We start from the raw sequence: 25,575 nt of genomic DNA, 5'->3' as shown, positions 1-25,575 counted from the left end.
TAAATGACTAAAATGTAATGTAAATGAACAATGACAAAACAACACAGTGGAACTTGCTTTGAGGGGTGTAAAGTATACCTTTGTTACAGTGAGGTCAAATAGTATTGTTCCGAAAGTGCTTGCACATAATAGATCATGGTACAAATCTGAAAAGATGCACAAAAAGTTTTGAATGACAACCAGAAATATTTATTCAAATAAATATAATCAAATAAGAATACACATCAATACAGGTGCAACTATATATATATATATATATATATAGATTTGAAAAAAGTTCAGTAATTTTCCTTTTACAAATAGTACAACTTTCTGGGTAATCTGAATATGTTACAAAGGCAGAGCTAGCAGAAGAGCGTTGAGATCATTGGAGACAAAATGGTGAATTTCATCCAAGAAAGCAGGCTCAAGCTTTTTTTATTATGATTTTTTTTAAACACTTTTTTGGAATTTAAGGCAGACAAGTGGATTGCACAGGACGTTCTGGTGTTTTTGAAAGCATGCGAGGCTCAGTCAGACACACACACATGCACGCACGCTTTTCCTCTAAGATAATATTTTATCTATTTCCTTCATTTTAAGCAAAGAAGGAACAGCTTGTTCAATCTCCATAGCGTTCACTTTCAAGGCGACATTAGCGTTCCTATTTATGTTAGCATAAGCATCCGGCAGCTTCCACTGACTCAATTCCTACTTACTGGACCCCATGTCTACCTTGGTTTGATTGGATAGAGATCTTTCTTTTACAAAACATGTGTTACAAAGTATTACACCGGTATTGTATGGCTACCGATTGTTTGATCTTTGCACATAAGTCAATCTTCGCTTGCGACATTTTCTAACCAATGTTACTCAAGGGGGTGAGGATGCACAAACTAAAAACGTATCTGGCGGAAAAACTCAAATGTGCTTTGACATGATAGAAAAAAAGGCAATGTAAAATCTTTGGTCCACATGGTGAAATAGCTACTTCAGACAGAAATAAAACATGTATATAGTGTGTGGAACGTTAGGGCTGTTTTCCTAAAGAAGTTAAATCCGCTTCGTGTTTTGTTTCCTTGCCACGATACTAACGAGTATCGCAATACTGGTATCGTCCAAGCCCTAAAGGGTATGACAGTATAAAAAGGTTGTGTGACGTTAAATGCCATTACACGTATCCATTTTGAATTGATTTACATGGCAAGCTCACCAAGACACCCCAGTGAACTTGACCATCACGGGGGAACAAATCCCACTGCTTGTTTCGAGTTGCTTCTTTTCACACCATTGGCTGCATTCTCCATTATACTTTAACAGTACTCTTCTCCCTCATGGCAGTTTCACAGGATGACGGCTTATTTCAGTGAACTATGAAACAAATACTGGTTTTGCTTTTTCATTGCCATGAAAACACATTTGGGATTGCCGTCACCCTGGCAAGTCTCGTCTCTCATAAAAAAACAATAAAATAATAGGATAAGAATAAAACACCATGAACCGTTCTGCCACCAAATAGAATAGGTATGAGAGAAGTAACGCACGCGTATCGTTGTCAACAGATGCACAAATCGGCAAATCTTTTTCACATTTAAATTAGGCTTTATATAATACATTTGTGATGCGCAGAAAGACTGGATTGCCACGTGGAGATGATGTTAAAAACACTGCGAAACAGTTAAATGCACAGACAAAAGCAAAAAGCAGACACAGTCGCTCACATAGACGTTCGTTCAATACATGCACTCACTCACACAGAAAAAAGCTTACACCTCTAGGATAGCGAAACGCAGTATGCTTATCAAGTTTGTGGTCGTAAAAGTATGGAATGAATCCTAGTTCCCGTTATCATTTAGCTGCAACTGGCGATCAACGACAAACAAGTACTCTCACAAACACACAACAAGAATAAAAAAATACACACACACCAATAACACACACACACACTCACTGATGGGTCTAGTTCACAACTAGTATGCCTGAAATGGTGAACACTTTCACCCACAAAAGTAAAAACAAACATTTAAAAACAACTAAATTAAATGAGGTACAGATTTCTCACATTGAGCGCTATGCTCTATGGAAAGACGAGACCAAGATTTAGAAAGAAAGGGAGAGAAGGAGAGTTATACATAGAGGAAGAAGGAAGGAGGGAGGAGGGGATGGGGGTTCAGTGTCTGTCCTGAAGTCCCTGAACTTGGTCTTATTCTGGGGAGGAATAAGACTATTGCAGTTCCCTCTGGGCTGGCTCCACCTGGTGGCTAGGAGGTGGTAGTGCTGTTGGAGGGTGTTACCTCTTCTCCTTCAGCAAGGCACGGAAACTATGGAGCTGGTGGATGCTTGTGGAGAGCCTAAGGGGAGAAACAGAAGGGGGGAGGAGATGGGGAGAGAAATAGATTGAGAAACTATTTATGACAATGTATGCAGTATTTGGCAATATTTACTAAATGTATGTTATGCTAATAGTCATTAGAAATGCCACGACAGAGAAAGCGCGAGAAAGAGTGTGCGAGAAAGAGAGAGATGCTAACACTACTTGAATGTACCAATTCCATAGCACATGGTTTATGAACTGATACGCAAAACGATGCCGGATTTTTTTCTTGCAACCAATAGAATGTAATATATATGGGGGACTGTCCATATGTAGCTTGTTTTTGGTCACAGGTCCAGTAATGTTTGAAGAATTGCAACATTTACCTGGAGCTAACGCTGCAGATAGTGATTTGAAAAGTCATAATCAATCAATAATAATAAAACATACATTTTTTTGCAAATAGTATTATATTATACTTTTAGCAAAAAAAATGATCTTTAATTTACAATCTGTAGAAACTATGAGAATAGAAAGGTTCAGAAGTTTTGTGAAGCATCACAGCACAGTTGAAAAATATATGGCAAATACATATCCAATATGGATGGTGTTAAGAGATAGATGGGAGGAGTTGAATGGAGCAGAAGGGTGGGACTAATAACAACAAGATAACAAATGCAAAATATTCTGTGTCTGTAAAATGTATATAGGTTCAGAACTTTTGTGAAACAGCACAGTTAAAAATATATGGCAAATAGAAAAAATCTAAATCAAAAATAGATGGAAGAGGTTGAGGGTAGAGGAAGGACAGGACTAAAAACAAACAAAATATAACTATTGTCAAATTGATTGTGTCTGTAAAATATATATAGTGTATATACGCTGGAAGTAGAAGCCTGAGTGTTGTTGTTTTAGTTTAATCCAATTAGGGGAGGGGTGGTAGGGTTAGTGGGAAATAATATGAATCGCCCATCATGAGGCCAACTGTGTTCATTACGCACCAAAAGGAGCAAAACAGACTGAAACCGAAGGACTATCTGGATTTTTCCAGCATGAAATTATCATTTTTGTTTTCTGTTTTAAAACGTTTTCCATTGTGTGCCCTAATGAACACCACCCAGTTTCCAAGGCAGTAGCACCAGCCATAAAGACACAACGTGTATAAAAGTGGTATCAACCTCCCAAAACCGTTGAGCAAGGCCACTATCTCCTGCCGTGTCAGCTGGAAGCCCTTAGAGGGGCTGTGTTCCGGTAGATTCTTGATCTCCTTCTCAGAGAAGAGGATCTTCAACGCTGTGCCCAGCCCTTGGGTCTGCAATGGGGTGTTGGGAAGCAATGGGTTTATCATGTGAGAAAGCCTGAGATCGCACACACGACAATCCATGATCCCACGTGGTTTATTGGTAATAAGGTTTCATGAGCGTCTAATTATTTTAACATTTCTCATACCTGGTCCTGCACACTTTTGATTCAACTAATCATCAAGTCTATGATTAGTGGAATCATGCGTCTTCTTATTAAGGCAAAAACTCAAATATGCCCCCTGGTCCCCAGGACCAGGATTGAGACACTGACAAAAGGGTTGAAACATTGTCGCCCATGAACCACATGGTAGCGTAGATTTCAATGTTCAGAGTCTCTTTTTACCTTATGAACATATTTGATATCCAGTAAATGCTCAGAAACATTGGATGTGGATACTGGTATGTAATATTTTCCTGTACATCATCAGATCTAACACTGTCCCACGATATAGGGTACAATTCCATATTGCTTCTTCCTCTTGACTTTACTCAAAATTGATTGGTTTTGGTTATTGTCCTAAGGGTATTATTACTGCTTATAAATGGTGCCCGGATCAGTTTGAAATCAGAAAAGTAGCCTTTTAATTAAGTCTTCATACATCAAGAATTTAAGATATATTTTCTACAGTATGTATTAAACTGAAGCAAGTTGCACTGTAATTTGCAACGTAACTAAATAACCCTGATATGAAGAGAAATAAATGAAAAATTGTCTGATCACATCTACAAATAGCACTCATTGCATAACAGCTAACTACAGCACAGCACAATGGATAATGGGTAACTACCGCTAAAAATAACCACGGTGACACAGGAGAAGAGGCACAAAATGGCGTACCTGTAGCTTCCCCCACAGTCGACATTTACTGCAGCCCACACAGTCCATGATCCGGGAGATGTTTTTAAAATGTAGCCGGAATTCCTCCTGGGAAAAACGGGGAGAGAGACGGGAACGTTTCAGCCTTTGCTTCCTGTGGGGGTATGAGCTAGGCTCAATGTGGATAAATAGCCTGCAAACACCTGCATTCATTCAGTATAATTTGAACAGATTTAGTCATAATCAGTGAGGCTGAGGAATTAAAACACACACACACAAAGTCAGTTGTCATTAGCTTAGCTATTATGACTTCATGTCAGCCTAAATGTACAGTATGTAGGTCTACTAGGCCATATCATGGAAGTGTCAAGTCAAGATCAATGGACATAGTGCATAAAAAACACTGTCTGTTGACCGAATACTAGCTCCTTTAGTTAGCCACTCGTGCAGTGAGCTAGCACAAAATCTGCATAGACACATCTGCTCTCCACAGTCCAAATTAAGTCCCACTGTACAAAGCTATGGTAGGGACCAAACCATTGAGATACGGGTCAAACCTATTCTACAATTTGCTTATGGCAAATATAAGCATGTTAGTTAGCATTGCTATGTGGTACTAATAGTGAAATGAAAGTGAGATGCGTGGACTCACCTTCAACGTTTTTGCTTCGATCTTCTGCCCAGCAAACATGGACTTCTCGTCAAAGTGCATTGAGAAAGCTCTGGGAGACGAGAATAGACGGTTATTTCAAAGCCAAGACAATATCCGCTCGAATTCAGTCAAAACCGACCACTTGAACTGAAACTCATGGTCTAATTGAAGCCCTAGAGTTCAGAAGGGCGAAAGATCCTTAAGACTCAATTGGTCTTGTGGCCTGGTTGGTCTAGCTGTAATGCTGCAGCCTCTGGCGCATGTCTACAGCGTCGGCATAGGTTTGAATCCAGCCTACAGCAAATTTATCCACCTTCTCTCGATCTTTCTTCACTGTCACCCTCCTCTCTCACTATCTCTTCTATAAATATTTTTTTAAATCCCTTTAAAAAAAAATACACTACTGTTCAAAAATTTGGGGTCACTTAGAAATGTCCTTGTTTTTTAAAGAAAAGCAAATTTTTTGTCCATTAAAATAACATAAAATTGATGCTGGCCTTCTGGGCAGAGTTCCTCCATCCAGTGTCTGTTATTTTGCCCATCTTAATCTTTTCTTTTTATTGGCCAGTCTGAGATATTGCTTTTTCTTTGAAACTCTGCCTAGAGGGCCAGCACCCGGAGTCACCTCTTCACTGTTGATGTTGAGACTGGTGTTTTGCGGGTACTATTTAAAGAAGCTGCCAGTTGAGGGCTTGTGAGGCGTCTATTTCTCAAACTAGACACTAATGTACTTGTCCTCTTGATCAGTTGTGCACCGGGGCATCCCACTCTTTCTATTCTGGTTAGAGACAGTTTGCGCTGTTCTGTGAAGGGAGGGAGTAGTACACAGCGTTGTACGAGAGCTTCAGTTTCTTGGCAATTTCTCCCATGGAATAGTCTTCATTTCTCAGAACAAGAATAGACCTGACGAGTTTCAGAAGAAAGTTATTTCTGGCCATTTTGAGCCTATAATCGAACCCACAAATGCTGATGCTCCAGATACTCAACTAGTCTAAAGAAGGCCAGTTGTATTGCTTCTTTAAATCAGCACAAAAGTTTTCAGCTGTGCTAACATAATTGCAAAAGGGTTTTGTAATGATCAATTAGCCTTTTAAAATGATCAACTTGGATTAGCTAACACAACGTGCCATTGGAACATAGGAGTGATGGCTGCTGATAATGGGCCTCTGTACGCCTATGTAGATATTCCACAAAAAATCTGCCGTTTCCAGCTACAATAGTCATTTATAACATTAACAATGTCTACACTGTATTTCTGATCAATTTGATGTTATGTTAAAAAATGTGCTTTTCTTTCAAAAACAAGAACATTTCAAAGTGACCCCAAACTTTTGAACAGTAGTGTATGTAAAATAAATAACAAAAAACTAACTTGGTCTCGTTGAAGAACTGCAGCAGTAACTCTTTGGTGGCTCGGTCCTCTTGACGGTCGCCCGTGTACAGGTTGACAAAGGCTCGATCAAAGTAGGGCGCCACCTTGGAGAGGGCGCGCAGCTCGATCAGGTAGAGAAAGTAGAGGTTCTTGAGGCGCCGCGTACCCTCGCCCTTGGTCTCGGCCGGGTCGAAGCGCTGGCGGAACTCCTGCACATTGGGGCCCCACAGGGACTTGTCCCAGCCCTCTGACAAGAGCAGGAGTGAGTGAATAGTGAGGGTTACATTGATGTTGGCACAACGCGATGATGACGTTAGGGCGAACAATTGGGACCACTGATTTAGAAACCTTTATGCATTGACGTTACAAAGTAAACACAGTGAATCAGTTATACAATGATAAAACAGACCCATATGAATGTATCCCAATACAAGAACACTTACAAAAGTAGAGTAAATATACAGAAAATGCTCAATTGGTTTCACAGAAACACCAATACGCCACACACATTACTACAACCAGAGATCGAATCCGCCACCCAAATTGCCATGGTTCATCATCAAAATTGCCATAGACTCGAGGTGCTTCTTCTATTCTAAGAATTATAATTCTATGACCATATAACGCTGGTGACATCTATGGAGAGGAAGTGGTCTGTTTTTCCTACCGTCCAATAGGTACTCTGCACACAGGTGGATGTTTATGCTGCTGTGGAGACCAGAGATGAGCCGGTAGAACACCCTCTTCTCCAAACACAGACCTAGAAGGGAGGAAGGGGCAAAAGAGACAGAGTGTGTAGAGGGGTGATGGGAAGAGAGAGGGGGAGAGGTGGGAGAGGGTGAGAGAAAGAGAGGAGAAAAAAAAGAAAGCTTGAGACATACACACACACACACCCCTAGTTCAGAAAGATTCTGCCATCACTGTGTATGCGTGTGTTGTCGACTCATCGCATTTGAGTGACTAGAGTCCCCTCTCTTGGTCCAGTAAGGGTGTCTGCACGTCACAGGACATTCACAACAAAGGCTTATTTCATAGTCTTCGCTATACTAGAGCCAAGGAATGGAACTGTGTAGCCCACCCCAATAGGTTTCCACCCCTACTGTCTGCCTGAAAAAAACAACTTAATGAAGGCATACAAAGTGGGTACTTTTTTTTTTGGCACCCTTTTCCCTATATTGTGCACTGCTTTTGACCAGAGCCCCCAAATGTAGTGCAGCATGACATAGGGAAAATATGACATTTGGGATGCAACCTGAGAGATGTTGAAAACCCATTGTCAAGAGTAAAAGTTGAAGAGAGAGTGTCTCGGCTGAATTAGTTTGGATGCGAGTGGCTGTTCTGAGTGGTGTGGTTAAGGGGCATTCGACGATGACACGTAACATTCAATTGATTCTGAAACGGACTAAATAACCCCATTCTAGTGGAATTCATTTAGAAGTTTCTACCTGTCCTGTGGTGTCTCATACAGGGAAATGACTGTAGGTTGTAACAGTGCTGATACAAGATGTACCACTGCTTCATTCCAAAATATATTGTGTGTTTGAAGTGAAAATAATGCTAATTTGAAGAGAATTTAAAAAAAATAATTTGATGAGATAAAAATACATTTTTAAAAAGTTACCTTCCAGCCAGTTGTAGAAGCCTTCGCCTGCACGGATACAAGACGACAAAAGGCCTTGTGTCAGTTTGCATTCATTAAAGCATATTATAAATAGCACAATTCAATATACATAGATTAACATGCATAGATTCCAACTTACCGTCATCATCTCCTCCTATGGCAATGAAAAAAAATACAAAAGAGAGAGGAGGACAAAGGCATGTTACACACATACTGTGGGCTATTAATATTACACCTGCATGAGGACACGCATTCACACAAACAGACTTCTGGGAGGGGAAAACTCTACAGTTTTTACTTATGAATAACTCAAGTAACACTACAAGGCAAACACGAACAAAAACCCTGCTATAATTATTACCATCAACGATCTATTATCAGCAGGTAAGCTGATAGAGAGGACAATATCTATTACACAGAAGCTGAATATGCACACACACATTTCTAGAAATGATTCTGGAAACAATATAACAACTATTATTATAACCTAATAGTGAAGTGAAAGCATGTGAATACAGAGGGCAAATGTAAAACAAAACTAGCTGTTGGTTTAAGTGTGTAAAATACAGGCCACCCTGACAAGGACAATGCAGACAAGAAAATCTATGATGGTGAATACAGGCTGCAAGCTAGAAGAGCATCCCTTACCTCTGGGCGGAACCAGTGGGTTAAGGGGCCGGTACACTGATCTGGGCCTGCAAACCACAAACAATGCGCAATCAGACCCTATACTGGATTTATCACAAGACATACAGTCAGGTCCATGATTGTTGGCGCACTTGACACAGACGAGCAAAACAAATTGGGAAAAAAAATACTATAAAATAAATTTGACAAATACTGAGCTATATTGCATCTTCAAAGTAATTGGGAAATTATATTATTTTACACTAATACAATTGATGATTGGCACCCCTGTTTAATACTATAGCACCCTCCCCCTTTTCTAAAATCCTTTGAGATTAGAGAACACAGTAGCAGGGATCTTAGACCATTCCTCCATACAGAATCTTGCCATATCATTCTCCTGCTATTATGGACTTGCCCTCTTCCAATTCAAACGACAGGTTTTCAAATGGGGTTCAAGTCTGGAGACAGATGACCATTGCAAAATGTTGATTCTGTGGCTAACCATTTCCTTGTGGATTTTGATCAGTGCTTCGGGTAATTGTCTTGCTGGAAAATCCACTTGAAGCCAAGGCAGAGGCAACCAGGTTTTTTGGCAAAAATGTCCTGGTACTGGGTAAAGTTCATGATGCCGTTGACCTTAACAAGGGCCCCAGGACCAGTGGAAGCAAAACAGCCCCATAACATCCAAGATGCACCACCATATTTGACCATAGGTATGAGGTACTTTATTGCATATGCTTCCCTTTCTTGATGCCAAACCCAGCACTGGTGTGCGTGGCCAAAGAGTTCTATTTTCATGTCATCTGACCGTAGCTCCCCCTAGAGTTTGATAGGAACCTGTGCTATGGTCAGATGACATAAAAATAGAACTCTTTGGCCACTCACACCAGTGGTGGTTTTGATGTTGAAAAACAGAAGCATATGCAGACACGTGCCTTGTAGCTGCAGTAAAATATGGTGGTGGATCTTTGATGCACACACAAGATTCTGCACACACAAGATTCTGTATGGAGGAATGGTCTAAGATCCCTGCTACTGTGTTCTCTAATCTCAAAGGATTTTAGAAAAAGGGGAGGGTGCTATAGTATTAAAAACTGGGGTGCCAATCATCAATTGTATTAGTGTAAAATAATATAATTTCCCAATTACCTTGAAGATACAATATAGCTCACTATTTGTATAATTTATTTTACAGTAGTTTTTCTCCTATTTTTTGTTGCTTGTCTTTGTCAAGTGTGCCAACAATTGTGGACCTGACTGTACATCAGCCCATCGAAGCGAGGGAAGAAGCTGAAATATTTCAGCTGGCTACAGATTAGGGAACATGTCCCTCGTGGTGTGTGTGAGTGGACTGTGCGCAAGGAGGCATGTGTGAGATTGAGTTCATGTGTGTGTAAAACTGCATTCAGAGGCATGTGCACAAGTTTCTTTTGTGTGTGTGTGTGTGTGTGTGTGTGTGTGTGTGTGTGTGTGTGTGTGTGTGTGTGTGTGTGTGTGTGTGTGTGTGTGTGTGTCGTGTGTCTTACTTGAAGCAGTTTTCCTCGTAAATGCTGTTCCACACTCTCCAGGCTGAGGGGCCCTTGTAGCCAGTGTAGCGCTCTGGGTTTAAGAGCAGGTCCACATAGTCTGCATCTGGTGACGTCTCATCTGACAGAAGAAAGGTGTGAGAAAGAATGAGAGAACATTGGGATGGATGGATAGATGAATCACTTTCACCATTGAGATACACCTTATAAAATATCTCTTGTCAATGTTAAAAGGGGTATTTGACCCCAATAACAAAATTTGTCAGATGTTTTCACACCTCAAAAAGTGACTGTTACACTAAATGCACACTATTTGCAGAGACGCTCCTACTAATTTGAATGAAACCTGGATGTAAGACGCGCATCTTCACGAGAGGCTCGCGTTGCTGAGCGTATAATCTCAGACACCCAGAACTAAATATTTTCGTCATTTGATCAGATGCTTGATTATGTTCTGGGGGGAGGGGGAGACGTGTTAGAAAATACTCTAACGAGACTAGAGAAGTCTCCACCTCTCTAAACAGATACTCTCAGACAGTCACATGCGTTTGTCCATCATAGATTACTGAGCGTGTAATTAAGTTCTGGTTCTATTTTCAAGATTTGTAGCGTAGCTCACGCCCAAGAACAATTGATTAAAAGTGGTTCTCACACACTGGCCCCTTCCAGTCTTAGAAGAAATACACCAGCCTCGATCCCATATGAATGGAAAAGATAAGACTTTTTAGACGATGCCTATAAGTCTCTTAGGTGGAGAATTGAAGTGGAAGAAGAGTGGGCCTTACCATCTAGCTCACAGAAGTGGTCCTGTGCGTCATCATGCCGGGCCCAGTCCTCAAAGGCCTCTTTACTATAGTTACTATAGGAGGAGGAAAAGTAATACAGAAAACCACTCTCGGACAATGCTTTCATTCATCTGAAATAACCACCATGTTTTGCAGTGTTGGTTTAGTGATTTCTTATCAAAAACAGATGCCCATGTATGTATGAGGCCTTTTAGGGAAGTCGCATGCGTGTGCTCTTACCTCAGGGTGTTGTTAATGGCCCCCAGGTCTTGGGCTTGTTCACAATCTACTATGTCTGTGTTGGCGTTGGCCACCTGGGAGTACTGGCCACCAGGATAGAAAGAGAAAATAGCATTAGCATTAGCTAGAAGAAATAAAATAACTTTGAAGAAAAACTCTGTAGCCTAAGAAAAATGCTCCAGCTGGGTTGTTCAATTGGATTTAAATCACTTTTTGATGGCACCCCTTCTGATTTGAACAAAACTTTCCATACATATTTGCCCATGGTTACTTTTTGGACCTGAATGCCAAAACAGATAGACGTGCTCAATGTTGAACTACTTCGCATGCTCTCACTACTGGTGTCACCCAGGGCTCGGTTCTAGGCCCCATCCTCTTCATACACCAAGTCACTCGGCTCCATCATATTCTCTTATGGTCTTTTCTATCATTGCTATGCAGATAACACTCAACTACTTTTCTCATTCCTCCCTTCTGACACCCAGGTGGCGACACGCATCTCTGCCTGCCTGGCAGATATCTCAGTTTGGATGTTAGCCCACCGCCTCAAGCTCAACTTCGACAAGACAGAGCTGCTCTTACTCTCGGGGAAGACCTGCCCGCTCCAAGATGACTCAATCATGGTTGACAACTCCACGGTGTCCCCCTCCTAGAGTGCACAGAACCTTGGCATTACCCTGGACAACACCCTGCCGCTCTCGGCAAACATCAAAATAGTGACTCGCTCCTGCAGGTTCATGCTCTATAACATCTGTAGAGTACAACACTTCCTCACACAGGAAGTGGCGCAAGTCCTAATCCAGGCCATCGTCCTATCCCGTATGGACTACTGCAGTTGTCTGTTTGCTGGGATCCCAGCTTGTGCCATCAAACCCCTGCAACTTATCAAGCACACTGCAGCCCGTCTGGTGTTCAACCTTCCCAAGTTCTCCCATATCACCCCACTCTCCGTAGACATTGGCTACTTTTTAAGTAAATACCTGTAGTCAACTTGTGCAATACGTTAGGACAGGTATTCCCAAACTGGGGTATGCACAATGCCGTCGAGGGTACGCCAAATAAAAATGTGATTCACATTAAATAAATAAAAATCTTCACATTTTCAAACAGTACATTTATATTTTCCAACGCGGCTATACATTTGGGTGAAGTTTTTCCGAGTTGCCTCGTTTCACTGCCGAAAATAAAATCAAACCATCTAGTGTTCAGCGAAATAACAACAAGATGTCAAATACAGGTAGCCTAGTCAAAAATTGTACATCCAATCACATTAACCATTACTCTCTCACGGGAAACCTTCACTCTTGCGCAGACATTTAGAAACGAAACATAACAATTTGAAAAGAAGGCCACAGGAGTTTTTGGAACGAGAATAAAGACGGCTTTCAAGTAGTAAGACATGTATAAAAGCAACAAATACCATTAATAAGAAGGGGCTAGAAGCGTCTTATATTGTGAGCTACCGAATGGCTAGGACAGGCAAGCCCCATACTATTGCTGAGGACTTAATTCTTCCTGCTACTGCGGATTTGGCTGGGACAATGTTGGGAGAAAAGGCCCAAAAAACTATACAGACAATGCCGCCATCAAACAACACTGTTTCACGACGTATCAGTGACATGGCAGGAGATGTTTTGAAACAATTACTGCTTCGCATACAAGCCAGTGAATTATATGCGTTACAGCTGGATGAGTCAACAGACGTGGTGGGCCTGGCACAGCTCCTGGTATATGTCCATTTCGTTTACGGGGGGGGGGGGGGGGGGGGCAATTAAGGAAGACATCCTCTTCTGCAAACCATTGGAAACCAGGACAACATGAGAGGATATTTTTAAAGTAAGGGACAGCTTTGTGACATCAAATGGACTTTGGTGGTCAAGATGTGTTGGTATCTGTACTGATGGCGCAAAAGCCATGACAGGGAGACATAGTGAAGTGGTAATGCACGTGCAAGCAGTTGCTCCCGACGCCACTTGGGTACATTGCAGCATCCACCGAGAGGCTCTTGTTGCCAAGGGAATGCCTGACAGCTTGAAAGACGTTTTAGACACTACAGTGAAAATGGTTAACTTTGTTAAAGCAAGTCCCCTGAACTCTCATGTATTTTCTGCAGTATGCAATGATATGGGCAGCGACCATGTAACACTTTTACAACACTGGTTATCAAGTGGCAAAGTATTGACACATTTTTTAAATTGAGAAACGAGTTTGAAGTTTCCATTCTGACCATAATTTTCACTTGTCTGACCGCTTGCATGATGACAAGTTTCTCACACGCCTGGCCTATTTGGGTGATGTTTTTCCTCGCCTGAATGATCTGAATCTAGGATTACAGGGACTCTTCGCAACTATATTCAATGGGCGGGACAAAATTGAGGCTATGATTAAAAAGTTGGAGCTCTTCTCTGTCTGCATTAACAAGGACAACACACAGGTCTTTCCATCATTAAATTATTTATTTTTTTGTGTGCAAATGAACTCACGCTTATGGACAATGTCAAATGTGATATAGCGAAGCACATGAGTGAGCTGGGTGCGCAATTACGCAGGTACCTTACCGAAACGGACGACACAAACAACTGGATTCGTTATCCCTTTCATGCCCTGCCTCCAGTCCACTTACAAATATCTGAACAAGAGAGCCTCAAAATTCCAACAAGAGGTTCTGTGAAAAATGTAATTCAATCAGAAACCGCTGCCAGATCTCTGGATAGGGCTGCGCTCAGAGTTTCTTGCCTTGGCAAATCGTGCTGTTAAGACACTGATGCCATTTGCAACCACATACCTATGAGTGGATTCTCGGCCCTCACTAGCATGAAAACTAAATACAGGCACAGACTGTGCGTGGGAAATTATTTAAGACAGACTCTCTCCAATACAACTCAATTCAAGCACACCCTTCTCATTAACCTGTGGTGAGTTATTCACAATTTTAAATGAACAAATAAGGTTTTATATGTAAGATGGCTAAATAAAGCGCAAAATGATTGATTATTATTATATTATTATTTGTTCCCTGGTCCTATAAGAGCTCTTTGTCACTTCCCATGAGGAGGGTTGTGACAAAAACTCACACTTATGTTTAATAAATGTATCATATAGTGTGTGTGTGGCAGGCTTACAATGATGGCAAAAAACAACATTTGAGAGTGCGCTGACCCTGGTGCTTGAAGGGTCATGTTTGAAGGGGTACGGGACTATATAAAGTTTGGGAACCACCGCGTTAGGAGATAAAGAACATTGCGTTCTTCATTTCATTTGTCACATTATTATGTAGCTTACAGTAGTCCCCAGTCACGTGTCACGTGGTGTTTGTTTAAAGCACACAACGAGAGACCCTTGTGAATCCCTCACTGTCATGCAGCATGCGCCAACTAAATGTTTGCCAACTAGATATCTTATAACTATTAAGTTAACTGTGCTAAATGCTCTGCATTTGGTTTTTAGATGGTTTAATTTTATTTTTGGCAGTGAAACGAGGCTACTCGGGCGAGAAAAAAACCTCACCCAAAAGTTGGAAAATATAAATATAAATTATTTTCTGTTTTGAAATGTGAATCACATTTTTATTTGGCGTACCCCAGGTTGGGAATACCTGTTTTATAGGGAAGACTGTACGACTAAAGGAGTCTGTATTGAAAACATGCCCACGTCAAGGGAGATACCCATTTAGGCCATCCCTAGCTGCTGGGCTGCTCAGTCCTGGCCCCAGGGGTGTGCCGTCCTGTGGGTTGTCACTCTGATCTTGGCCTAACACAACCGAAACTAATCATTTATTGTTTCGCTAAGATCCTAAAGCTGAGTGGGGTGTGTTTGGGGACTGCAGGGTGTTGGACCCCTAGGGACAAGACAGGGCGACATAGCTATATTGTGTGCAAGTAAAAAGAGCTCACAGTACTATTAGTCAGAGATTGAGATTAATGAGATTAATTATATGGAAAAGTTGCAGTTTCTGTGTGTTAATGTATATTTAAGGTGTATGTGTTTTTTTTTGTTTTTGTTTTTTTGTTTCCAAAACTTTCCCTTGGAATTAAGAAAATGAAAAGGTGTGAACTGGGAAGGAAATGGTTTTGAGAGTTGAGTTATTGACTAGACTGGTGGGGGTCAGGCATGCAGGTGGCTCGGCCTGGTTGGTCGTTCTGGCTGAAATTTGATATAGAGGATTTCTTAATGAAGACAATTCAAAAGTCTGTGTTTTTTAAAGAGTTTGTTCGGTGCAACACATTATTTATTATTGAATTCCCTTCGATCTAGCTCGTCTTATTAATCACTTCAATTTAATAATGATCTCCTACCTAGCTTGATGACTGTGGGCATTTTTGCTTACTTTTTTGTTCTAAATAGAGATGGCATATTGAATTGTGTAAAAATGCAGGCAATTAGCTTTAGATGCCCCAAACAACTTCACAAGGTTATGTCCCCCCCACTTCTAAAACTAAAGTGGTGACCCTGCATGCAACAAACTGTGAGTAGCATTTTTTGAGTTACTTGTATAGTTTAGGTAAGAAACTGTACAAAATGTGCTCCTTTATGAGGATCCCTTAGTACTTGTTAGCATGTTGTTAGCATACTGGTAAGTGACATTTTTTAAATATATATAAATACCTGCAGTCAACTTGTTCACTTGGTAATAGATAAGCCAGATTGCGTTCATCATTTCAGCCGTTAAATAATTTTTCATTATGAAGCTTACCAGTACTAGTTCCCCAAAAACAGCAGTTTGAGCCACTCGTGTTTGTTTACGAAGAAGCACAACGAGCAACATGGGTGAGTCACTCCTGCAGCACAACTTAAGTGAGGTGATCAAGTTACACTTGTATGAAATTCACTACTGTTTGCCAGCTATATATCCTATAACTATTAAGTTATCTATAAATAAATTCTCTCCAGCTGGGTTTTTACTAACTTGTTAATTTTGATAACTTGCTAATGTTAGCTTGCAAGATCAAGCTTCTTGGAGCAGCAGAGAACATCCCCTCCTGTATTAAGATCCCTGCTGCCTAATATTTGTTTTGTGCGTGCTACAAACTGTGTTTTGCAATACTTGCATAACTTTATGAGCTGGGTTGTCTGTCCTAATAGTAAATGTTTGCATGTGCTCATTAGCATTTACCTAGCATCCGCTATGAGTATTCCTTAGTACTTGTTAGCAATTTTAGTAAGTGACTTTTAGGAGCTTTTTTTACGTTATAATTATAATAGCGCCCCTTGTGTGCACTACCGGTAATACAGTATATCCCAGATGGCATAAGCACGGCGTGAAGGTATGGAAATCTGGATACTGCTCAACACTAGGATATATCCCTGCAATTTAGCTGGTGCATCATTTATATGTTAATTGAAATGTTTACTTCCAATTACTACCACAAAGATGGCCACTAGTCCACCCACCATCAAATGTCAATTGAAATGTCTACTCTATTATCTCTATTTCAATAGTTTTCCTATGGAAGATTGGCAGTATAATTTAAAACAAAATATATTCTTATTTAAGTCTGATGTGTGGACCTCCAACCCTCCTTGTGCTACCATTTATTTGAAAGTTGACATTTCAATTGTATTGCCATTTAAGATCATGTATCACCCAAAACACGACACCCAACCTGTATTCAAGACCATGCTGATGCTGCCACAACAAACACCTCAGATGTAAAATCGGGTCGAAGATACAACATTTAGGTAAAACAAAATGTATGTCATTGTACAAAATTATACAATAGTTTGACAACCCTGTCTATAATTTAAAAGCTTATATCAAACTCAACCTATCTTTTCCAGTGATGAAGACATGGATGTCTCATGGTAGGGAGGGGTATGCAAAATGGGTCATCTTTGAGCACCTCTATCTCCTAAATGTTTTGGCATTCAAGCTCAAAAAGCTACTTTCTGACCACTGCTACCATAAATATGTATTAAACATTTCGTTAAAATCAAAAGGGGTGCAGTCAAAAGGTGATTGAAATCAAATGGAACGACCCATCTTTGTTATCAATTAGGCTAGGCTAAATCCGTCATTTAGGGCTCCCTACTCTGCATACTTCAACTTGAGTTCTTCACACACTGTCTGCAATAGGACTAAACTTTTAAAATAAAAAGTCAGTCAAGAAAATAAATGCCCGAGGGGCTAAACAAATTGGTTAAGCTAATGCCACTAGCAACGAAGCATTAAACGCTAAATAAACAACTCTAATGTGCACAGTCAGCTAATGTTTCGTCACGACCTCACACACAAGCACCTGCTGTGCTTTTCCTGCGGCATGGCCACGTCGCCAGCCACATAGCGTCTCTAGCCAACGCTGCCTAGAATATGCTAGACAGTTCTCCCTCTGTGCCTTCAGCTGTGGGAGAGCCCCACCACACCTCTAACTGTGAATTTAAATCAGCCTTTTGCCTCACACGTCTCCAGTAGCACACTTAGCGCTAACCCCTAACACTGGGGGTGATGTGGCAAAAATCCTCATACAACAGACCACACAATAAGGGACCAGAGACCTCGGGAGGTCAAACCAGATGTGGCTAATAAACTACTGTACAGTTTTGAAGAGCTGTCTGGCTTAACGCTGTTGGTCGAAAATCTATGAGATGGGGTTGATTTCATTAAAAGGTGAAAAACAAACCTTGCCCTGTACATAATGTAGCCTATAGCCATGTTACTACCCCTATCATGTATATAGCCCCTGCTGGAGTGGAAAGTGTGAAAAAGCCATGGGACTAAATACACCAAACTAGGAGCCCATTGAAAAGCTCAACCGACGTGTCCAAACATCAACTTTTCCCACTAACTAAAGATACAGCAGGATTTGACCTTGACTGGCAATCAGTCCAGATGTCCAACAAACACTGGTGGGTCATTACAAGATAAACAGAAGGCACTACGCCAGGGTCGTGTTCATTAGGGCACATAAAAAAAAAACACTTTGCAGAAGAGAACAAAAACAAGCATTTGTAATTGGACAAAATCAGATAGCACCTGCCGGTTTCACACCTTTTCGTGCCTACTGAACACGACCCAAGCGTTCGCCAACAAACATGTCCCTCGCTTACCCCTACCACAGGAGATAGCCAGGAGGACAGAGAGTAATGAGCGATTTCAGTGGCCACTAAGTATGGAATCAGCAGCCAAGACAGACAGAGACTGCATCCCAAATAACAACCTATTCCAAAAGGCCCAAAGGGTTCTGGTCAAAAGTAGAGTATTATATAAGGAATAGAGCGCCATTTTGGACATAACCTATTCAGAAAGTGCTTGAGCAAGCACACACACTATTTACCTGGCCACACTGTGACAAGGCAAACAAACGCTTGCTTCTCTTTCCTATTTCTGTCTGCTCTCTAGAGGTAGCCTAGCCTACATGTACATAACACTCCAGAGACCCTCAGTTAAATCAGATATAAAATAGAACATGTTTTAGAACATATTCAACTATTATAAATCCTTCCAACCATCAATTTACACAGTATTATCTGTTTAACTTACTCCTTCGCCTTAATTCTTTTAAAACATAGTAAGCACACTCCTGTTTCTTTGCAATATTGCATGAAAATCGAGAGTGCATATGGTACATTCTCTGTCCTTTCATTTTAACGTGTTTGTAGAGTGTGTTTGTATTCATTACAGTTGAATGACTGAGTGAACGTTGCCTGTCTGTCTGGGGAGTAACCGCCTTACCCTATTGTAGTTTCCAGACTTAATTCCCACTGGAATCTTGCTCTGTAAACAAACACACACAAAGAAAACCGATGGGACAGGTGAACATCACTGTCAACAACGCAGAACGCAGGTCATAAAGGCTAAGCTATAACTAACAGAAAACACAGATTAGAATACAAAGACTCGGGAAACAGTATATTAACAATTGTAAATTAACCCACTAGGGGTTAGGGGCCCTTGCCCCAGTCTCTTCTTGTAGGCCTAGAACTAAAAGAATTAGAGTGATTAGCAATTTACTAATAATAGCTCCACCTTGTTGTAGCCTACGTGGAATTTTCACCACATTGCCAATACTTATTTAACCATTTCAGACATACGGGAGGTGCCTGTGGGTAATGAATACTAGAAGTCGATTTGGGGACCAACGTAGATAATTGTGGGTCGGTTGAACTGACCTCTGGGCAGGGCTCCACTTGGCAGTCCTTGATGGAGCAGTGGCCATCGTCGGCCCAGAAGGGACAGGGCCTATTCAGGTTGACCTGTGGAGAAGAAAAGAGAAGAGTTGGGATGGCATGGTATATGCTATGAAAGTGACTGCGTCACACAGAGATGTGATGTGTTGGAGACAGGCAAGACAGAACAGCTAGGCTAAATTCACTGTTTACCCAATTCAGACTTCGATGTATGAGCATAAGTGTCTCAAATAACGATGTTAACAAATGACTCAGATTCTCTTTCCGTTGACGCGTTCCAGAGACGAGCTCCGTCGTATACGCCACAGGGAATAGTCGCTGCTGGTGACCTTTTCCCAGTCGTGCTCGTCATTGGATACGTCGACCTCCTGCGAAGGCGACGGTGTGAGGAGAATACTTCATAATTATAAAAAGGTGACACTGTCTGTGGGTTCAAAAGTGTCGCTCAGTCAATGGGATGGTGACTAGTAGAGCAGCAGATTACTAACCAGCGGTAGACAGAAACTTAATCGGATCATCACACTAGGGGCCAGATGAGTATTCTGAAAATATTAATGATGTTCCTAAGAGTCCATTCTTCCTTTTCAGAGTTCCTGATGGGATGTTCACAGTGGGAAAAGGGCAATACACACTGCCTTTAGAATGAGGTGGCTTGGTGTGTATGAATGGTGTATGAACGCAACAGCCGGACTCACACTGAGTGATTGTTTTTTAACTGCCTTTGTGAAAAGATTAAGTGACTCAATGGGCCTCAATGTTTCTTATGGATGCTAGGTGTTGGGAAAGCGTTCGAGCAGTTATACAAATGTAACAGCACTCTGTCCCCTGTTATCAGAGAGAATGATATCATATTTGCATCAGGTTCTACATATGTGCAACTCGTAAGACTGTCTAGAGAAGCAAAAGAGGATGATTGGGACAGAGGGATGACAAGGTTTGTCAGCACTGGACTGGACCTACTGTATTTCCCTTTAAGATTCAGTTACATCCACACGGTGATGTCATCCTCATGCATTCTTTCTAATACCTAGGTTTCAGTATGAGGAGCATCTAATTTTCACACTTCCTGTACCTGACAAGTATCGCATACCATGATTAGAACACACGATTCGTTTTTGCTGTAACAAGGGCCCAAGCTAGTTTTTCCTGGTCAGGGTGTATTCATTAGAGCACACTGTTTTGCAATGGAAAATGTTTTGCAACAAAAAACAAGCCTTTCTTATAGAAGGGTTAGCTTACAACGTCACAAAAATGATGCGTAAGCATCAATGAGGCAGAAGGCCGTGTGGGGTTATGATTCTGAAAAGTCAGATAGCTAGCAACAATAACAAGAAGCTGCCTTGTTGGGAATCGTAGGTGGCTCGTTTTAGCTCATGTCATGCCTATGCTAATATGGCTAAAATTAGCTAGCTAGCTAACCAACAAATAATTTATTTGAGACCATAAGTGCTCATTTATATATTTTTTTCAACAATCTAAGCTAACCCCGTCTGTTTTGCTCCATAGTTGCGCACGCATTGGTTTTGTTGCTAAACAACCAACCCTATGGGACAAGTTCAGGTTAGTCCCGTCCTATTTCAGCCCGTTTGCATCCATTTGGTTCCGAGTGAATACACCCCTGGACATTATAATGTAAACAAGAGTAGCACAATTCCAACAAGAACAGTAGTCCCAAGCGGAGACATCCTCTGCAAGACTAACACCATCATTAAGTTTCCTGATGACACAAAAGGGGTAGGCCTGATCACCGACAACGATGAGACAGCCTATAGGGAGGATGTCAGAGACCTGGCCGTGTGGTTCCAGGACCACAACCTCTCCTTCAACATGATCAAGACAAAGGAGATGATTGTGGACTACAGGAAAAGGAGGACTGAGCACACCCCCATTCTCATCGACGGGGCTGTAGTGGAGCAGGTTGAGAGCTTCAAGTTCCTTGGTGTCCACATCACAAACAAACGAACATGGTCCAAGCACACCAAGACAGTCGTGAAGAGGGCACATGCCAGATGTGTTGTTACCTACCCTTACCACCTGGGGGCGGCCCGTCAGGAAGTCCAGGATCAAGATGCAGAGGGGGGTGTTTAGTCACCTCTGCAAGTCTATTTAGTACTTACCCTGTAGTACCTGAAGTAGTCTCTCTCGGTCAGCTTCTGAATGCGGGGGTAGATCTTGAAGTTGTTGAAGACATCGATGCTCTCGATGTCACAGAAGCAGTCATCCAAGACGCCTGTCAACTGAGGGAAACAACACGGAGAACGCCTTAAGAATTAAGGTTGTACACCAGTGTTAATTTTAGTCACAAAAAGTGACTAAAATATTAATCAAACAACAATTTTTCAGTGGCAATTGACTACACCATAACTGACTAAATAGACCCAGGGAAAACAATAACTAAACAAAAAAGATTGTTAATTTCAGTTGACTAAAACGAGACAAAGACTAAATTATCTCTCTACATAAAATTAGACTACTAAGTGGACTGGACAAGCGTTTTTGGAGAGATTGAGAGCTTTTCAGTGATAAGCACAATTAACACTAACAGTATAGATGCTCAGCACGGCTCTGTTCAGCAGTGAGAAGAACCTGCCACACACACACACCCTAGCCTACATCAGCTGGTGAGCTGCAGGTGAAAAAGCGATGAGTGTGGGCAGGTTAGGCAAACAGGCTCCGCTCAAGCGTCACCGCCGATTATACACATCGCACAGGTGACTCTTTTTGTTTCCCTGTAGCTAACCAGTCATCACCAGACACCCTTTGCCTGGTTAAGAAACACATGCTGCTTTACGAAATTAAAAACAATAGCAGCATTAAGTTTAATAGTAAAACTAGTCTAGCTTGTTTCTAGCCATTAACGCTTAAAATAAATTATTCATAATAACCGTGCTATTATGTTCAATCGTGCATTGGCGGGCCGCATTTTACATTCATAAAGCATATCATGGGCTATTTTAAAACTAGGCTACTTGCAGACCGGACCGTTAACTATTTGTTTAGGCTACACCTTGTTGGGGTGAAATTGCACAAAATAAAATAACACTCCGCTCTGAAGCAGCGTTGACTTGTCAAAGTGGCTATCGAAGGGTCTAATTAGGCCCTAAACCCTCCAAAATATTCCCTCATTCAGCTTTGGGACACTTTGGTGAAAATGGAGGGCCATGGGGCGAGTGGGTGATATGGGATTCAGACAAGGGGGGGGGGGGGGGGGGGGGGGGGGCAGAGAGAGGGACAGAACGAGGACAAAAGATGGCCTGCAAATCTTAACTTCCTCGTACACACATTTAGCCTCCATTAAAACTGCCACATACTCTCAAACACCACAAAACACTTAAGCAGCATGATGACGTTTGTCCCAGCTGCCGGTTGAGGTTGTTGGACAAAATTTGGTTACCAAAACATTTACCATTCTCCCTCCACCTTTTCATACATTTGATACCTGCAGACAACCGGCTTAACTCCCCCATGCATAATGAAATAGACCAACTGCGTTGGTCTGGTCCAGAAGACACCTAAGTCTTCCCACTCTCTCTCGCTCATCATAAAGTATTCAGGTCTAGACCCAATCACTGCAAATGGTGTTACAGAAAATATTTGTTAAACTCATTTCAGGAGTATATTCTAACTACAGTCGTATGAAAGGTATGTGGGTCACTGTCACCAAAGCAGAGACATTCACTATTTTTCAAGAAAAAGTTGCACAAGACTGCATGTTGCAAGAATTCTATGAAATTAAGTTCTCTTAGCACTGTGTAGACTATTCAGTCACTTTCACATCAATGGCTGTGTGTCATGATGAGGAGAAAACCGAGTAGCCTATCTGACCAGCTGTTACTGACAACTAGTTTCACAAACTGGCTACTATACAAAGAGCAGAAAGACGTTTCTCTTTCAGTTTATTCTATGTCATTGTGACAATATGTCAGAAATGTAACTAACAGTTGTACATTGACACAAGCATCATCATATAGCCCACAGCTGGAAACATAACCATATATCTGACCTCTGAGTGTAGCTGTCCAGAGAATGTGATGGGAAGCAGTGAAGCCATCCATAAGTAACAAAGTCCTCTGAGCATGCCGGAGAATTCAAAACCATTGAGTGGTTTCCCTGGTTGTTGTTTATTAAAATTATAGTTTAATTTGCCTATTTCTCTGAGGAGCTGCTATCTTTAACAGTAGTTTTAAATTACAAAACTAAGACCAGCCTTATGGACTGCTGTATCCTACTTCAACAGACAGGTGAGAGTTTGCCAGAGTTGATGGGACGACTCTGACCTAACCTGGGGATGAGCTGTCATTTCAGACTACTTATTTTCCTCGTGCATAATTCTCCTGCTCAGGCCTAGCCTCCAAACAAGTTTGTCTGCAGCTGTCAAACTTAGTCCCGCCTCTATACCTGACATTTGTAGTCTTCACTTCGATTCAAGGACATTTAAAACAAGTATTACTCACGGAAGAGAAGACTACATGTCCCACAAACTCATTGGAAGGAAACTTTAGTATGGCCAATCAGACGATACCACGTCTCGGGTCTTCTCATATTACTCATGTGAGTGCAATTTGTTAGAAATAATAAAAGGCACGTGCCATAGTATAAAAAATGGATTACAGTATGTGGGTCAAGTCAGCCGTCGATCACATACACTCATCTCAATAGCTAACTAATTTCAAAAGTTGGCATGAATGACAAACATCAAGAAAACATACATAGCAATATAACATTGCACGACATAGGCATACAAACACGTGTGAGACTGGAAGTGGCAGATTTGGTTAATTAAAATCAGATATTCGCATGATAAGGGAAAGTTCGACAATGACAGGGGTAACATTATTGAGTGGAGATGCGCACAAGCACGAGATATTGGTTGTGTCAAATTACACCGTACAGCAATTACAAACAACTGTTGAATTCAGGAAATAGCTGGCTAAGAGTATCTTTATCCAGCCATTTTAACAAGTCAGTGTGTTTCGATGTGCAAGGCAAAATAAACCATATGATTAGGGTTAGATGTTATGCCCGGTTGTCCATAAAGTTGGATGTTAGGGCGCCAGCAAGCTATCTTGGTATGATGACGTCAAATTAACGTGACAGTAGAAAACGCTAGAAGAATGTTCCTCCAACGCAGTCATTTAGCCTTCCTAAACGGACATTGATATTGCAAGTTGAATGTACTTACGTGACAAAAACAGCTCTGGTCTTGACTGTCAGGAGCATCTTCTTTGGAAGAATATTGGTTGTTGTACGTTTTGACTCTGTTGTGAAACCAACCCAGAACAAAGACAAAGTCCCCAAATAACAACCACAACAAAACCAGACGTCCGGCAGATTGTATCGTGTTTTTTATCATCACTGATGCAAATGCAACGCGCCACGAAAAACAAAAACAAAGGACAGTTTTGAAATGTAGACGGATAGTTGGCAGGCTAGCTAATGATGATGTGCTACTAGCTAACGTCGTTGGGTCGTGCGCACTAGCAACAACAAACAGCGGAGAAAAGCTTCTTCGCTTGTCGTAATGATAAATGAAAGTCTCCAACCAAAGCTGACAGCTGTACGACTGTATCTTCAGAAGTAACTTGTGATAATGTCTAGTATCACCAGTAATCGTTGTAAATAATATTTACATATCCGAAAATCCCAAGTTTTGCCATCTAAAAAAACAGTTGTCGACCCGAGACGATTGAATAAAAAATCAGCTACGGAAAGCAAAGGGGTACAGGTGAAGGACGTACAGCAAAAATGAATAATACGTTACTGCGTGTTTTACATCCTGTGTGTATACATGTGAAACGCATTCATGTGACTTGTTATAATAGCCTAATGAAAATACACTGTAATTTGAGGCAGTGTAATGTTTGCAGTACTAGCTGATTTTCCTTAGGCCCTAAGCTTTAAAACATTGTCAGTGATGATTTGCACTGAGTTGGAAGAGGCTGTCCAAAGAGACAATATCGAGATCTCTGCATCAGACCCTCTCGGGGAAAGGCTGATTGGCTGCAAGGCTGTTTGGTGAAAGGAGGAAGATGCTGATCCCTCCTCAGAGAATGGAGACTCTTCCTGGTCCTTTGCCAATTTTCCGAGGTGTGAGTAGGAGGGCCTCACTCTGAAGGAGGAATGAGTTCCTGTAGAGCAGAAGCCAGTCCAGGTCAGCCTCCCCCTGTCCAACCAGCTCATCACAGAGGACACTCTGCTTGAAGTGGCTGAA

General features: G+C 41.4%; 1 protein-coding gene across 2 annotated transcripts; it reads right to left on the bottom strand.

Moving 5' to 3' along the window:
• Positions 1-166: 166 nt before the first annotated feature.
• LOC129838796 (ERO1-like protein beta) lies at positions 167-25,080 on the bottom strand. Of its 2 annotated transcripts, none has more exons than XM_055905977.1 (16): positions 24,547-25,080; positions 21,482-21,601; positions 19,347-19,430; positions 18,910-18,951; positions 11,241-11,323; positions 11,001-11,074; positions 10,216-10,336; positions 8,708-8,754; positions 8,199-8,213; positions 8,060-8,086; positions 7,106-7,198; positions 6,439-6,685; positions 5,067-5,136; positions 4,436-4,522; positions 3,472-3,605; positions 167-2,330 (listed from the first exon to the last, which is right to left on the bottom strand). In XM_055905977.1, exons 1-16 carry the CDS (start codon positions 24,715-24,717, stop codon positions 2,270-2,272), a joined length of 1,476 nt encoding a protein of 491 aa, XP_055761952.1. In that variant the 5' UTR covers positions 24,718-25,080; the 3' UTR covers positions 167-2,269. The 2 variants fall into 2 exon arrangements, with proteins under 2 accessions (XP_055761952.1, XP_055761961.1); XM_055905986.1 differs by lacking the exon at positions 24,547-25,080 and adding an exon at positions 23,368-23,669.
• Between the last annotated feature and the right edge of the window lie 495 nt (positions 25,081-25,575).

This window comes from Salvelinus fontinalis, chromosome 3, assembly GCF_029448725.1.
Source record: "Salvelinus fontinalis isolate EN_2023a chromosome 3, ASM2944872v1, whole genome shotgun sequence".
Taxonomy (NCBI): domain Eukaryota; kingdom Metazoa; phylum Chordata; class Actinopteri; order Salmoniformes; family Salmonidae; genus Salvelinus; species Salvelinus fontinalis.
This window is presented reverse-complemented; position numbering and strand designations above follow the sequence as displayed.

Excerpts from the sequence above, each read along its gene's own strand:
- LOC129838796 (XM_055905977.1), bottom strand. The coding sequence starts at position 24,717 with ATGATAAAAAACACGATACAATCTGCCGGACGTCTGGTTTTGTTGTGG. Across the intron at positions 8,755-10,215 it reads TACGAGGAAAACTGCTTCAA|GCCCAGATCAGTGTACCGGC; the intron begins GTAAGACACACG and ends TGTGGTTTGCAG. Across the intron at positions 7,199-8,059 it reads CTTCTACAACTGGCTGGAAG|GTCTGTGTTTGGAGAAGAGG; the intron begins GTAACTTTTTAA and ends CCTCCCTTCTAG.